Here is a 16834-nt window from a genome sequence, read left to right on the forward strand (position 1 = left end):
AGGGATTGATGGAAGGACAACACTGGGACAGTAAGACTTGGTTTGGACATTCATATCCCAAATAATAAGATGGAAATTTTAGAAGACCTCCTTCTTTTTTTTCTTCAGGAGTTAACAGGTTTCCTACTCCCCTGGTCAAAAAGCTTCATTCCTACCTGTTTCTTGCTTTCATTTTCTTGTCCTTGATCCTCACCTCAGGTGTGTCAGCAGTCAAAAGAGATAGGTCTGATTATGTGAGCTTAAGGTCTGGTCCAAGCCTCAGTCTGTATCACAAACAACTTTCAAAGAGATTCTTGGCAAATGAAGAAGGGAAATAAAAGTCTTTTCGTACTGTGAAATTTCCCAGGAATAAAACAAATGCATAGTCAAAGCTATTCAAATGACATTTCAGGAGCTCAGTCACAGAATCCATTAATGCATTTCTTTTTAACAGATGGAGCTTGCAAATTTACTCTGGGCTTACAGGATAACCTGTTCTATTGCCATCATGAGCAAACCTGAGTTCTGCCCTAAGACCCAGCTCTGTGTTCACAGACTCTCCGTGAGGAAATGGAGAAGGTTCTGCCCAATATAATGGGGTTTAATTAGAAGAGTAACTTCAATAAGAATCTTAGCAAAGCTGTATCAGCTCTTGAAGGCATGTTCCATGCATGGGCAAGTAAGTCAGGCACATACCCACCAAAAATCACTCCTTTTTTCACAATGTAAGATCAGAATCAAGTGCAGGGTCTCACATCCATACTGGAATAAAGCAGTGCCACTCCATGAGAAAAGGTGTTCTGAAAAAAGTGGGACTCAGTAAAGCTCTGCACAGGGCAGTCAGTCCACAGCATTTATAGCTAAAGCTTGTAGCTACAAGCTTGGGCCTGATTCCCCACTGTTGGTGGGGAGACAATGAACTTGCCCTTGGGATTTCCCTGCTCTGAGGAAATCAGAATGGTTGTTGTCAAGGTCTGCCCTCCCAGGAGCTCAGTGGTGCTGCCTGTGTGAACACAGAGCAGCAGAGCAAGTTCAGGTGACTCCAAAGCCAAGCTCAGTTCTTCATATTCATCCTTCAGATTCTGCAAGTGCCAGTGAGAGCAGGACTCCTCTGTTGATGCAGGAGTTTATTTGTTTGAAAGGGCTAATCCACCCCTGGGATGCAGAGGCAAGTGCTTAAATGTAAAGGAAAAGGGAGAAACTGTTCAGAGCTATTCAGATGAGGTGGTTTGGTTTACATTTTGATGTTGGTGTGCAGCCAACTGCAAATGCTGAGCCACAGTCTGCTGTAAATCCAGATGAATTCCATTAGAACCAACAGACTTGCTTCCAGTTTATTCTGATGTAACAGAGAGCATGATATTTCTATTCAGATTTACATTAGATTTGTTTCCTGTTTTCCATAATTCAGTCAGTTCCACCTTGTGCAAAACCAGCCTGGGCCAGATCTTGATCTTATTTGCATTGGATGAAAACAGTTGCTTTAAATGGAGCTAGGCTGAGTTTATAATTGCATAAATGAGAGCAGAATCTGCTCTTTTCCAAGAGAGTTTCCCAGGGTGTTGCACCAGAACACCCCTGATTTAGTGATCAGGTGTTTTGCCATTGATTTCAATGGAGAATGTTCTTCTGAATCCTGGACTGGAGGCCAAAGCTTGAGCTGCTTTGCACACCCAAGGTCTAGAAGCCACTTCCTTTCTTCAGTAGATGAGCCAACACCTCCACCACGTATGGTCTGACATACAAACACCATTGGGCTTAGGAAGAAGTCAGGACAGCAAGAGCTCAGCCCTGCTTGGCAGAAATCTTCCTCCAAAGATAGATTGGCCCTGATGTATTTCAGATGTCACACACACATTGTTTATAACCCAAGGGCTCCATGTTGCCTTTTGCTTCCTACAGAGTTTCCTCCCTTGAGGCCCTTCCAACTCCCCTGGTTTCATTGTAATTGGAAATTCAGGAGCAATACAGTGATTCCCTGGCAGATAAGGCTGCCAGCAATAGATTGGGTTATTAGTAATAACCAATAAGATGGTTATTCCCAGCAACACGAGCAATCAAGTGGATTTACTCCTCCCCATTGAAGCTGCTTATTTCACTGCTAGCAGGAAAATAAGGCCATTTAGAGTCATTTATGGTGCTTGCAAAGGCTTTCCTGAGTAGATATACAAGCCATGTTGCCACAGCTTCTAGGAAGGCTCTGAACTCAGATTATCCATCTGGCTTTGCCACCTCTCACTTGTTCCTTGCTGTCCTCTGGAAGGCACCATTTCCATGGGATATGGACAGGCATTGTTCCCACTCTGGATCTTACAGGTAGGGTACAAGCTCAGCTAAACATTGGCCTCCTGAATGCCTGTTACTGCTCTTTATGAGCACAGATATTCCACTTCAGTTCTCAAAGATGAGCTTTGCTGAGAAAACCTGCAGCTCAATTCCTTGTTACGAATGGCCCGGGGAAATGCAAAGCTGATCTGCAGTAAAAGCAGCTCTATCAACAAAATATCACTTTAGGCTGCCATTTGAAATGAAGACATAAATACCTTTTCCCTTTCTTTCAAGGCTCCTTTTTGTTTAATTCCACAGTAACTTTAGATTCCTTTACAATTTAAATATTTCTCTTCATTGAAAATCTTTAGCACCAAACATGGGAAAACAATGACAGGAGCAACCACAACATCACCAGTGACACACGACCACACATACAGGGCCACCAGGATTGGGACTACAATATGTGGCAGGTTGAACTTTCAGCATCTCTCTGCTTCTCTCACCACACCATCTCAGCCCTGTGCAGAGAGACTGGAAATTATCCCATGGGTTTGGGCTGCAGGGTATAAAACAGCCTTGAAAAAACAAGGCAATCATCAAATTTCCAGTGTAGGCAGAATCTCTGTTAGATTTGCACACACACACACACACACACACATATCAGGGCTGTCAGTGCCCAAAGACAGCCTTACACCCAGCTCATGCCTCTAAAACACAAAGGCACCCCAGGTTCTGCCCTGCCTGATCCTGAGCAGTGAGCAGGAGCTGAGCAGGACCCATCACACAGCAACAATAGCTGCACAACTACTGATTTGGGATTTTGTTCCCCACTTTTATTCCACGGTGCAATTTGCATTACAACTGGATCCTAATTGTCCATTTTAGCAGGCAAAGAGAAATCTGATCCAGATTGTAATACCTGAGGGAAAGCAGCAGTGTCACAAACCAGGTGCTGGTGGGCAAAGGCTCCTGCCCCCCAGGGCTCTGACACTGGTGGATCAACAGGGCAGCTCTGCCTGGAATTAGCAGGAGCCCAAAATAAGCAGGACAGGGGGAGTGTGCACAATGAAAGCAAAGTGCAGAAAACCCTTTCATCAGGGCTTCCTGACAGCCCTGAGTGTCTGAGGCAGTGAAGTCCTGACACCACCACTGAGAGGCTGCCACTGTCCCCAGGGAAGGGACACCTGGGAAGTGACACACTCGGGGCCAGCACAGCACCACGGTCTGGTCTGGGGGCCCTGGGAGAGGGAAAAGAGCCCCTGGAAGGCACCTCTAATCCTGGGATGTTGTGGGAGCCCTGGGAGAGGGAAAAGAGCCCCTGGAAGGCATCTCTGATCCTGGGATGAGCTGGGGGTCCTGGGAGAGGGAAAAGAGCCCCTGGAAGGCACCTCTAATCCTGGGATGTTCTGGGAGCCCTGGGAGAGGGAAAAGAGCCCCTGGAAGGCACCTCTAATCCTGGGATGTTCTGGGAGCCCTGGGAGAGAGAAAAGAGCCCATGGAATGCACCTCTAATCCTGGGATGTTCTGGGAGCCCTGGGAGAGGGAAAAGAGCCCCTGGAAGGCACCTCTAATCCTGGGATGTTGTGGGGGTCCTGGGAGAGGGAAAAGAGCCCCTGGAAGGCACCTCGAATCCTGGGATGTTCTGGGAGCCCTGGGAGAGGGAAAAGAGCCCCTGGAAGGCACCTCTAATCCTGGGATGTTGTGGGAGCCCTGGGAGGTGCCAAAGGCCAAATGGCCTCAGCAGTGTCTGAGGTAGCACAGCAGAGCTGCCATGGGCACAGAGCCCCAAAAAGCAGTGAAAAACAAGCCCTGTGGCTGAAATCCTGGAAGAAGAGCACTTCCAGGAGGGAATGCCACACAGCCAGCCTGGCTAAGAGAGGCTAATGTGGCAGAGCTGCCCTGTGCCCACGGGCCCTGCAAGGAAATGGGGTGCAGCTGCCATGGGCTGGAGAGTGTGGGCAAGTTCTTCTGGGGGAGGGAAATCCATACAGAAGTGGCCTCAAAGGAGATGTGACAGAGCCTTCTCAAGACCCTGGGAGCTCAGTCACCGCGTGGAATTCTCCTGGATATGGAAAAACCTTTGTATTCCCAGGGCTGCTAGTGCAGATTCATTGATTAGAAGGCAGGGCAGGAAATTAAATGAGGCAGGTGAATTAAAGCCAGAACTTCACAGGCTGCATCTGCTCCTCCATTCCCTCTGGGTACAACACTGATGTAACTTTAAAAAGTAAATTTAGTGCTGAGGAAAAATGCCAGGTAAATGTAAACATTTGATGCATACATGTCTCATGTGCAGGAGGAGCACAGAAGAGCCACTGAAACAAGCCCCAGGCTGAGCTGCCTTGCTGGAGCACAGAAGCTGGAGGAGATGACCTGCCTGGGCTGACCTTCTGCTCCTGGAGCTCAGGAGGAGCTGGCTGGGAAGGGCTGGCTGCAGGGTGGAGGTGAACAGCAGCAAAGAGCAGTGCTTTGGGTAATCCTGCCCATGATGCCCCAACAACAGCAGGATCCCAAAGGTAAACAGTCCTGACAAGCAGAAATCCCACCCCTGGAGCAGCATCGTGAAGTTGTAAACTTCTCCATCTTGCAGTAAGCTCAGGCTGTCACACAGACTCCTCACACACCTTCCAGTGCTGGTCCTTAGTCTTGTCCTGTATTCACAGAGAACAGGGGAAACATCCACTTCAGAGTAGCTCTTACCATCAGCTTTTTTTTTTCTCTTTTTTTGGGGGGATTTGGACTCACAGCCACAGCCCTTTGCTCTGCAGCCTGAAGTCCTGAAGAGCCTGGCTGGTTTTGATGGACAAGCAAGAAGAGACAGGACATCTCAAACAAAAGACTAATTTTCCACCCAGGTGAGTCCAGAAGAGGCTCCAAAGCATCCCCTCTGCCTGTTTGCTGATCTGACCTTCTTGGCCACACTCAGGTAAAGCCCAAATGTCCAAATGCCACCACAGAATGTGGGTGCCACCTGTTCTGAGAGCAGCTGAGTGGTGTGACCCCAGCATTCAGCATTAAGGACACCTGCCAGTGCAAGAGCCAGCATGGGGAGGACAGGCAGTAAAAGAGGCAGCGCCAAACAAGTGAGTAAGAGATTGTCCCACTCTCTTCCCAGTTCTGGGACTGGGAATGACAGAGAATGGCACAAAGCTGTGCCAGGGTAGGTTCAGGTGGGCTCTCAGGGAAAGGCTCTTCCCCCAGAGGGTGGTGGGCACTGCCCAGGCTCCCCAGGGCAGTGGGCACGGCCCCAAGGCTGCCAGAGCTCCAGGAGGGTTTGGACAATGGGGCAGGGTGGGATTGTTGGGGTGTCTGTGCAAGGCCAGGGGTTGGACTGATGGTCCTTGGGGGTCCCTTCCAAGTTGGGATATTCCAGGATTGTCTCATCACTAGAGAGTTGCACAGTTCTATATGCAAAGCATTAAACAAATCTCTCAAAGGAAACAACATAATTAAGAGGCAAAGAAAGAAAGGAGCCAGCTCTTGTTCCTGAGCTCAGCCACTGTTCTTGGGTATCTCTGGATTATTGCATAGGGGATGAAAAACAGAAATACCTCATTTAGATCAGTTAGTTTTACCTCTTTTTATGCTGATCCTGTAGCTCTTTCCAAGTGGTTTGCCTTTTTTTAACTTCTTTTTCCCATGTGGTAAGATCCATCATTTGAAGGACAGCAACCAAACCAGCTCTTCCTCTGAAGAAAGGCAGCAACTGTGCTTAGAATAAGAGATTGTCAGGCAGATTTGAAGTGTCAATCAAAGCCTATCACTGAAAAAAACATTAGTCCAGGCAGCTCCTCACACCACCACAGTTAATTTAGTCTTTCCAGATATCCCCCTGAGCTGCAAAAAGCCTTCCAAGGCTGACCAGAGCTGCCAACTACAGGCAGGAAATGTTAGACTAGATTCAGCTCAGGTCAGTTTGCCTTTTGCAGAGCAAAAGACTGTGATTATCAAGTCCAGGGAAGTAAATCCTGGTCTCCCAGGCTTTGTGAGCCAAACTGTACCTTTTGCTGGAAGAGGGGCATAGATTTAGGACTCTATTGCTGAGCGTGTCCCATCTCCAGTGGCACAAATCCACTTTAGTATTATTATTATCATTTTAATTATTATTTATGACTGCACCTAGGGCTGTGCAGGGCACTTTCCAAGCACTCAGGAAAGGACTGGCTCTGCTCCAAGAAATTCATTATTCCAGGATAGACAGACATGCAGAGGCACCTCATGGTCAAGAGGCAGAAGTGCTGACCCAACAGCACCAGCTCTTCCCTGGTTTCCTGCATTGCTGCTTGACCTTGGAAAAGTCACATTCCATCATCCCATGTTAGTCCCATCCCACTCTTTGTCCATCCCAGTTTCTTGGACTGAAAGATCTTCAGTCATGACTCAGACAAAGTTCATGTGTTTGTTTTTAGAATCTCTTTCTGTGCAAAGTCCAAGTATGTACCCAGGGAAATATTTTTGTTCCTTGCAAAAAGGAAAAATTCTGTTTTCTGTGGCACTTTTTTCAAACCCTCATGTTGGAAAAAAGAACCAAATGTTTCCTCATGGCCAAAATATGTTAATTGCAAAACAGAAAAGGCAGGTTTGGAGGGGTTGGTAAGACAGTTGCCAGTCATTGGAATATTCTAGGGAAAGTATTGTAGTGGCAAATGAAACATCCATTTTTTCCCTGAAAATAAGTTTGAACCTAAACCCCAAGTTGTTCTGTGTGCAGGGATCTGATGAAACCTGTTCTCAGTGTATGACAAGGGGTCTATATTTCTTTCTTGGTGCTCCCAGTTCACTGCAATATCCCCAGGGCAACTCATCCTCTCCAGCCTCCCCAGCAAAATCCTGGGCTTTTCCAGCAGTTTCTGGCTTTGCAGGGAAGGGGCAGCAAGTGCAGGGGCTCGTTTGAAGCTGGGCAGGAACTGACTGAGCAGCCATATCTAAATGCCAGCTGGTCACCTGGCTGCTGCATCCCAAAATAGATAAGGAGCAAGAGGTGTAATTACCTTTCCTTCAGCAGGATATTAACTTAAATGTTTCTCTTCTATCCAGCTGCTGTTTGTTCATGAAAATTGCAGGAATTTTGGGTCTGTGAGACCTCTCTCTTTCCATCAAATTGTGTTGAATCAGGGCAGCTGTTTCAGAAGTTATTGGAGCAGGGTGGGGAGTGGGGGGTGGAGCACAGATGGAAGAATAAAAGGAGGTTCATTGTCTTATAAATTCTGGCTCAAAAATGAGGCAGTTTTGGTGTAACTCTGAGTTGCTGAGATCAGGGGAGGTGGTCACTGTGAGAGAGACCAACCAGTCCCTGTCCTTTGAATATACAAAGGCTGCCAAGCCCCAGGACTGTCTGTAGTGCTCTTATTACTTATTTGTTGTACAGAGCCTTCAACATAAAAACAGGGGCCTCACTGCATAGGAAGTGCTCCAGAGCCCAAACAGTCCCTAACCTGAGTTATTTACAGCTGGATGGACAAAGAATAGACAAAAGAGAAGAATAAATTATCTCACATGTAGGAAAACAAAGGCTGAGATCAGCAACTTACTGCGGAATCCTGAGAGTGGTTGGAAGGAGGCCCAGATGTCCCATGTCCCCGTTCAGGGCCCTAAGCAAAGTCCACTCCAGCTTCTTCTTGCTCCACTGGCCAGGCAGAAGTCCCCTCTCCTGGGCACTTCACTGATTTCCTGCCCTCAGGAGCTGAGTCAGTCTTACCCACGCTCCTCCACTGGCAGCTGGGAGCACATGGCACACTGATGAGGAAACTGTTTGTTGTTTTGTTTGGGTCAATTACTCCTGGGCCCTGTGCTGAAAACACTCGGAGCTGCTTTCTGAACAGTCCTTGAGCTGGGATGCAGGGAGGGACTTACCAACACCAGTGGCTGGGCTGCCCTTCCATGGCCAAGCTCTCTGCCATCTGCTTCCCTTCAGCCCTTGTCACGCTCCCCATCTCTCATGGCTTTCACTCTGCTCTTTGGCATTATCTGAACAAGAAAGAGGCAAATACTTGGAGCACTGTAGGCACACAATCCAAAACAGCATTTGACCTGCCATGGGGAGAATATAAACCTCCTCCTCTGACTAGTTTGGTTCTTTAGTCACACTGTAAAACTGAGGATAAGCCACTTGCTGGGTTTCAAACGTGTTTATCCTTCCACAAAAGATGCTTTCAGCCTCCTTCAGATAATGCACAACTGTCTGGAAACCTTTTCCCCATAAACAAGGCTCCTCCTTTTTCATGCATGCTGCTGGAAATCCATTTTTCATCCTGGAACAAGGGCAGTCTGTAACTTTAGGAGCACTTTGAGAATGTTTCCAGTAAGACAGAGCTTGAATTGCTCTCACAGGCTCAGCCTCAGGCATTAGCACTAAATGGCTTTCTGGGGTTGTGGGTCCATCAGCCTTTTCTGACAGGGGTACAGAAGGCATAGAAGGCTTAGCAAAAGCAGAATTGCCTTCTGAGTTACTCTTCTAAAAACCCTTAGAAATCACCCAGTGCTACCCTCTGAGGTGCCCAGACCAGAGCCTAAAACTCTTCCAAGATTCATGGGGTACCTCTTCAAGGCCAGGATTTGCTCAGAGAGCTCATTATCCCACCCTGGACTGCAACCAAGGTCCTGGGGGCCCACAGCAGCTCTATCAGCAGCCACCCCACCCAGATGAGCCAGAAAGCACAGCTCTGAGTCCTGTTAATTGCTGTCTCCAATTACACAGGCAAGAAACTGAGCCTGTGCTGCAAATATTTCATCAGGTCTTAGAGAAGTTCAGAGTTTATGTGGTGGGGGGAGTTTGTTGGGTTCTAGCAAAGGATCAGTCTAGTTAGGCTGATATTAGTTGCTGATTGTGTTTTCTGTAGAAGAGAGAAGTCCAGGAAGCTGGGCCATATCACACCAGGAAGGAATCTAGTTTAGGATGTACTTTCCATTCATTAATTCTTTGCCTAGAGCCAAGACAGACCCCCCAGGGACATATTAGCTCAGTTGCATCTACTGCAATCCCATGCAAGTGCACAGGGAGGAGTTCAGATCCTGTGGACCATGTTTACTGGTGATGCAACCCTCTGCTTTTGTTAAATGAGCTTCTTGGGCTGAACATTAAGTAAATGAGCTAAATACAGGTGTCACTGGCTGGCCTGTGCCCTGTGAGGGGTCAGCAGAGGTGACTGCACCAGCACTTTTGGAACTTCAAAATCACTTAACTGAGTCCACCAGCAGAAAGCTCAGCTCATGAGTCATACACTTAAATACCTCCAGCCACAGAGATGAAGTCAGCCCCCCACCTGGCTGTTGCCTCAGTAACACATCTCTAGGAGGATATTTTCTAAGCCAGTATTATTTATCTGGAAGATGGAAGTGGGCCTATTAAGGCCACACCAGGTCAGCATACGTCTAAGCATGTACTGAAGAACTTAATTAGTTCTTTCTGAGAAGAGAGACTCCCAGTGCTGTTTAAAAGATCATTATCCTACTGCAAGGTGCCTTGGAGCCTGCTGCTGGGCCTCAGCTTAACAGGGAAGGCTGCACAAGTTGGATGCAGGTTAAAAGTCTCCCCTCCATACTGAGGAGCAATTGCTGAGCAACCCCAGGAACGGGAGGGTCAGTGCAAGGAAGAGGCATCACAAAACCACACTGAAACTCAGTGTAAAGAACTGACTTAAGGCCTGGGCTGTCCTGTTGCTTTTCAGGGTCAAATGGTGTAGATCCCATTATTTTCTTGGTTTCTAGAGATTCAACAATCCCTGCTGTGCTGTGACTGCTTCTCAGGCAACTCCAGTGAGAGTGAGCAGGGCTGACCAGACAGTGGAGTGACAGAAGTGTGGAGTGAGCCACTGCCAAGGGTCTGTCATTGACCCTTATGTCACCACGGGGGCAAATGTAGGCAGGAGTTTAATATCACCTAAGCTGGACCTTGGGCAAGTGGTTCAGGCAGTCACAGTTTTCCTTTACGAGGACAAACATCAAAGGCTGTAAACTGAATGCCAGTAAGGGAATGTGACACAATCCCCAAGAATGGATGGGTTTGTTGTTCTGGCAGGAGGCAGAATATCCATCTCTGCACGGATGGACCTTTGGAAAACTCAGCAGAACTGCCTCTGAAGGATAAAACAGAGGCCCAGGTATGTGAAAGCTGTATAAGGACTGGCACTCCTCAGGGACACTGAGGCTGGAGGGCAGGAGAGGGTGAATCCTGGACATGCTTGTTTTGCCCTAAGAGTGGCTGACACACCACATGGGACCTCGGTCTGCTCCTGGAGCTGCCAGGAGCTGTTCCTAGATGAGTTGTTATGGTAACTGAGCTAATGCCCTGAAATAGATGCTTGCAGGTGGCTCCAGGCCAGCAGATCAACACCAATAGATTCCAGATAATAGACTTCTGCTAAACTCAATGCTGGCATCTACTTTACTTAACTTATTGACCAGTGACTTCCTGAACTCCATTCTCAGGGCAAGCCATATAACAAAAGCTGCTTGGCCTCAATGAACCTCGACTTCCAAAAGGCTGAGGGGACCCATGTGCTGTGGCTGAGTCTGTGCCAGTAACTTAAATGTGCCTGGGACTTTCTCCTGCACTGAGAGGACAGCTGGCTGAGAATGGCCAAGGTTTCTGTATTAAATTCCTCCCCTCCAAGCCTGTGTAAGCACATCCAGACAGCCCCATAAGGAGCAGCCCCTGGCCTATGCTGGCTCCTGAAATACACATGGACTGGGCCAAAACTGCAGTACCATCCTCCAGTACTGTAACAGAGAGAGGCCCAGGCACTGCTTAATGTATTAGTACAGACCTTGTGGGAGTGACTGAGCAGGAAAGGAGCCTGGAATATGGTGCAAAGGTTCTGTCAACATGCTTGTGCCTACACCACATCCAGATCCAGCTGTACATCTTTAGGAATGGGCAGCAACAGGGATCCAGCATGTCTAAGGGCCCATCTGGATCACCCACTGACATCCTCTGTTTGAAACAACTCATGGATTTAGCACTGGATTCACCAGTTCAAGGCAGTATCTCTCCATCTACTATTCAACATCAACACACAGCCAACAAACAATCCACAAGGAGCAGGTAATTCCACACACCCACCACCCAGCACTGCTGCTGCCTGTCCCAGGGAGGACTCTTTGCTTGGTGCTCCAAAGCACACAGCCAGCAAACCTGGGAAGAGATGTGCCAGTTGCAGGAACTCCCATATTACCACCAGACCAGCTGAGCAGCTCCCTGGCTCTGGGGCCCTGTGCCGCCTCCAGAGCGAGCCAAACGGGTTCTGCCTTGGCGTGGTCCTCAGTGCCAGGGCTGAGCATGCCCCAGGCACCTGGGGCAGCCTGTGCATGCCTGGGTGGATGCTCCTGCCTGTGTACTGGGTGCCTGGGCTGCTCACACTGAGACTTGCTGGTGGGTTCCTGTTGGGCACAGGCTGGCCCAAGACCACTGAGCTGGGGCTTTTCTGGGCTTGTTCATTCCCATTTTGAGCCTTGTTTTGCCTGTTCTACCCACTCACAAACCATGTTCTTGTAATATGTTGCTCTCTGAGGAAGAAACTCTTTTCATAGAATCACAGAATCATAGAATGGATTGGGTTGGAAAAGCCCTCTGAGATCATCAAGTCCAACCCTTGGGCCAACTCCAGTCCCTTTACCAGATCATGGCACTCAGTGCCACGGCCAAGCTCAGCTGAAAAACCTCCAGGGATGGGGAATCCACCCCCTCTCTGGGCAGCCCATTCCAATCCCTGAGCACTCTCTCTGCAAAGAATTTCTTTCTGATCTCCAACTTCAATTTCCCCTGGCAGAGCTTGAGCCCCCCTTGTCCTATTGCTGAGTGCCTGGGAGAAGAGACCAACCCCCACCTGGCCAGAACTTCCCTTCAGGCAGTTCCAGACAGTGCTGAGGTCACCTCTGAGCCTCCTCTTCTCCAGGCTGAACACCCCCAGCTCCCTCAGCCTCTCCCCACAGCACTTGTGCTCCAGTCCCTTCTCCAGCCTCGTTGCTCTTCTCTTCTCAGTTGGGTTGGAAAAGATCTCCAAGATCATCAAGTCCAACCCTTGGTCCAACTCCAGTCCCTTTACCAGATCATGGCACTCACTGCCAAGACCAATCTCAGTTTAAAAACCTCCAGGGATGGGGAATCCACCCCCAGCATGTTCTTTGCTCAGCCTTCACTGCAACAGCATTGCAATCTCAGTCAGTGCAGCAGTGATGTGATTAACAGGCTCTGCACAAGGGGGAATTGCATCCTCAGTGGATGTGACATTCCCAGGTCTGGCATGCCCGTGTGTTTTCCCAGGGCGAGGGGTCATGTTGACTGAACTCCAGAATGGCTTGCTCAAACTTTTAAACACTAAGGTCCAAATAAATTCTCAGCATTAGCTGCTACACTGATCCCTTTCCTGCCAAGCTGCTGCCTTAAGTGAATTTTTATGACTAAGTTATAAACCCCAGAAAACATGAGCAAGAAGTAGAAATGCTGACTTGGCCTTTGCTAAATGCCAATTATCTACAAAGGCATTAAGGGGGAAGGGGAGGATGAAAAATAGGGTCATTTTCATGTTTTCTCTGGTTCAAAGCAAACTGTCCCGGGAGCCCGTTGTAGGAACACACGGCAGGCAGAGTGACCATTAATATTTATGGGCACGACACTGAGCTGCAGACCTTGGCAATCACAGCAACTCCACTTTCAGAATTAATATTGCTCTGTTGGCTGGCACCTCAGTGTAAGAGAGTAAATAGGAGACACCAAGATTTTCAGGGAGAACTGAAGAAGTAGGTGCTGACCTTTGCTGGGGAGGATCCATCTCTTCGCTGTGTCAGTGAAACACTAAAACCAACTCTTAAATCCTCAGGGCTGTTGGCCAAACACAGCACCATGTTCTCTTTCCTCTCTGCTCTTGTGGCTCCTGGACAGTTCCAACACTGCACAGACTGCTCTCCTTGTAGTCCCTGTGGTTACTCACTGTTGCCCAACTGATACAGACCAGTGTATTTCCAAGGACACTGTCGGAGCAACATGGATTTATAACACCTAAAGATCTGCCTGAGCAATCTTAGGGTTTAAACTGATCCTGTAATCTCAGTTGTGAAGCAGCACCTGCCTTCTCCCACTCTGCATTTCCTAATTCCCAGTGGCAGTGAGAAACAGAGCTCTCCAAAAGAACCCTCTGAAACCTCTGTGTGCTGAGGATCTGTCAAGGTGCTGAACCACAACGTGACCTCGGCCCAGGACTGGCCCGAGCAGGGCGGTGACTGCACAGTCACACCTAAGCACTCTCAGAAATATCTGAGGGAACTGTCCTATGACAGCTCTGTCACCCCCGGGAGCCTGTAGAGAAATGTGTCCCCAATACCTGGGCATTTACCACTAATGCCACTCAAAACCCTTTGGGAGTGGCTGAGGTTGTCACAACCCAACATGTCCTCAAATTCAAGGAGAGACGTGACTTCAGAGAGAGATTGGACACCCCCTGCAACACACCCAGCCCTGGGAAAATGAAAGAAGAGACTGGCCAGAGGTGCTTGTTCAGGAGCCTGGAAGGTTTTTGGGAAATTCGAGGAGAAAAATATTAGAAATCCCACTCCCTTTTTCATGTACCCACAAAAACTGAGCTGGGACTTGAAGCAACAGGCTCTAAATTTTCAAAAATGGCCAATGACTTCAACTGAGCACCCTGAACTCAGCACACCTGGGACAGGACCTCCTGGTGAGTTTTGCATTGCTGCATTTCCTCCCTGCTTTGGCAGCATGTGGGAAGGTGCACAAAATGTTACAGAAATCAGACATCTGCCAAATGAGCATCAACATGAGAACTCGATCAACTGAGACCCTCCAAATCCTTTTCTAGTCTCAAGAATTCAAACTGTACAATTTAGGAAAATAAATACTGGAAAGAACAACAAATAGAAGTGCTCCTGCCATTAAAACCAAGGTGAAAAGGAAGAGCTGAGCCAAGTTAATCAGAGAGCTGAAATGAGGTGTTGGAGAAGGGGGCTGGGGGTGACTTGGGGTTTGCAGTTAGCTGAGTGATGGGAAATCTCTTGTGTCTGGCTGAGCTCTGAAAGGAAATGCTTTATTGAATCCTCTTTGTGTGAGATTTCAAGCTGCCTCTGGACTGGAAAATAGGACCATTCCAGTGTGTGGCATATTATCAGGAACTGAAGTCTTTAGTGCACATTTTTCTGCCGAGAAAACTCTGATCAGCATAGACACATAACTCAGAGGGCTCAGGAATTAGAAAGATGAATTAGACACAACACATCCATGCACCTCTTTTACCCACTATCCCCAAAATGCTTCACAGAATTAATCATGCTGGCAGCAACAACCAGGCATTAGGAAAGACAGCACAGGTGGGCATAAATTCCCCACACTGAATCGAAACTGTCCTGTGGGCCAGTGGGTCCCAAGCCCATTATCTCAGCTTTCATCCCCTCTGAAACATAATGTTTGCCATGATTGATCTCCTGTGCACTGGCTATCCTGGGACTCGACTCTCAGTGTACTTTCTGCTGCAATTTGGACGCATTTTGGGCAGCTGCAGCCTCTTGCCATCCCTGTCCAGCACCCCTCATGCTTTGCTGTAATCTGGAGGCTCACGGCTCTCCCCAGGACTGTGCCACCCCAAACACTTGCAGAAGTATTTACTACAAAGAAATGGAGAGAGACAGGCACAACAGGAAAGGATGAGGACAAGTGAGAAGTTCCCAGAGCGCTCCTCACGTCACACAATCTCCCTTGCCATTTTTCACATCTTGCCTCTCCCTTTGTGCTTGGCCACATAACCAGGAAAACAAGACCTGACCAGAGACAGAACAGGCAGCATCAACCAGATTTCCTTCTCTTCTGACCCCCTTATTTCATACCACACAACATCTGGATAGGAAGAGCCTGGAATCTCAATCCTGCTGGAAAGGGCAGGGTTTGAGTTCCTGATCTGCTGCCTGCAAACCCAACAGGAGAGTGTCCCACGGGGCTGAGACACACCGAGCATTTCCCTTCCTTTGCGCCGCCCCACGGCACACAAGCTCCTCGCCTACCTTTGATTGCTGACAAGAAGGAGGACAGAGCCATTCTGGATATTGGCCTCTTTGAGAGTCTCGTGCTCCTCGAGCTGCCTGGAGTTGTAATAAAATGTCTTCTTCCAGGAAGTGACGCCCTCCCGCACCAAGAGAGCCCGCAGGTCCATCACCGTGTCCCTGGGCCTGACCGTCAGGGGCATCATCAGGTCCTCGTCAGCCAAGTGCACCTTAATGTGGTACCTCTTCCAGCGGGAAAGGCTCCGGCGCAGCGTGTCCATCCTCTCCAGCTCTGCAGGGCCGCTGTGGCAGAGAGGAGCATCCAGCTGGGAGGTCGGCAAGGCGGGGATGTGGCTCTGAAGAGCCTGTCTGCCTGGAACAAGTTTAAAGTGTCCTGCCAAACCTGTTCCTCCCAGTTGCTGCACTGCATGCTTCACATTCCAGGGAAGAGCTCACCTGGCTCCATGAGCTGCTGGCTGGGAAACATCTCCCTGAATCATTTCCACACACCCCTAAATCCCAGAATAATTACAACATCTTCACAAAGTGCTCTTCATACCAATGGCTCTTAGAGGACTTTATAGTTGGATCTCCACAGCCATTAGAAACGTGGGTGCATGAGAGAAATGAATGGGTTTAGCAACCTCATGTCTCCTGCTCTGAAAAGCTGCCAGCTGGGGAGAAGACCAGTTGGCAGAGTAGGCATTTAGGAGCCTCACAGCTATTTAATACAGCCATTTTAATGAAGAAAAGAATGCTGCACAGTGAAAAATTAGGACCTCATTGCAGTCTACAACTTCCTCAGGAGGGGAGGTGGAGGGGCAGCTCTGATCTCATCTCTGTGGTGACCAGAGACAGGACCTGAGGGAATGGCCTGAAGCTGTGTCAAGGAGGTTTAGGTTAGATCTCAGGGAAAGGTCCTTCCCCCAGAGGGTGGTGGGCACTGCCCAGGCTCCCCAGGGCAGTGGGCACAGCCCCAAGGCTGCCAGAGCTCCAGGAGTGTTTGGACAACTCAGGGACAGGGGAGGATTTTTAGGGTGTCAGTGCAGAGCCAGAGTTTGGACTCGATGATCCTTCTGGGTCGCTTCTGACTCAACATATTCTGTGATTCTGTGAAATTCCTCATGGAGGAGAGCCAGAGCCTCTTGGAAGATGCAGAGCCTGGCTGTGTGAACTCCCCTCATCAATGCAGATTCCCCAGGAGATCTGTACAGTGACTGTACATGAACAGAAGGGGTAGGACTCACTCACTGCTTGTCATACCCTCAGATATCTGGTACTGACTCACACGTGCTCCTCAGCAGTTCATCACCTTGACTTCCTCTTCCTTTCAGGTACCTGCCTAATTGCAGGGCTGATCATAATCCTGCTCAGCACGTGAGTGGGATCAGCGTCATGGGGCTCCAGGCACACCAGGTAAACAGGGAACAGGAGCCTCAGAGCACCACGAGGAACAAGCAGTACTTTGGGAAATACAAGGACACCTCCAGAAGGAAGGAATTGATGCCAGTCACGGGAGCCTGCTGTAATTGACTGATCCTGCAAGGCAGACTCTGGCAGTCACAAGATGATACTTCAGAGCAAACACCATCAAGATAAG

At 48.8% G+C, this 16834-nt stretch overlaps 1 protein-coding gene and 1 long non-coding RNA gene across 3 annotated transcripts; both read right to left on the reverse strand.

Annotated features, from left to right (window-relative positions):
• Positions 1 to 1701: 1701 nt before the first annotated feature.
• Positions 1702 to 12095, reverse strand: LOC139683318 (uncharacterized). Of its 2 annotated transcripts, none has more exons than XR_011699768.1 (3): positions 7782 to 12095; positions 5826 to 5961; positions 1702 to 4901 (listed from the first exon to the last, which is right to left on the reverse strand). It is a non-coding gene; the product is annotated as an uncharacterized lncRNA (long non-coding RNA). The 2 variants fall into 2 exon arrangements; XR_011699767.1 differs by having other exon boundaries at positions 5826 to 5956; positions 7782 to 12093.
• Positions 12096 to 15251: 3156 nt separating this feature from the next.
• Positions 15252 to 15722, reverse strand: TINCR (TINCR ubiquitin domain containing). Its single transcript, XM_071578328.1, is given in 3 exon segments — positions 15252 to 15581; positions 15583 to 15618; positions 15620 to 15722. Coding segments are annotated over 3 exon segments (411 nt in total). The 5' UTR covers positions 15665 to 15722.
• Positions 15723 to 16834: the final 1112 nt, after the last annotated feature.

Source organism: Pithys albifrons, chromosome 27 (genome assembly GCF_047495875.1).
Source record: "Pithys albifrons albifrons isolate INPA30051 chromosome 27, PitAlb_v1, whole genome shotgun sequence".
Taxonomy (NCBI): Eukaryota; Metazoa; Chordata; class Aves; order Passeriformes; family Thamnophilidae; genus Pithys; species Pithys albifrons.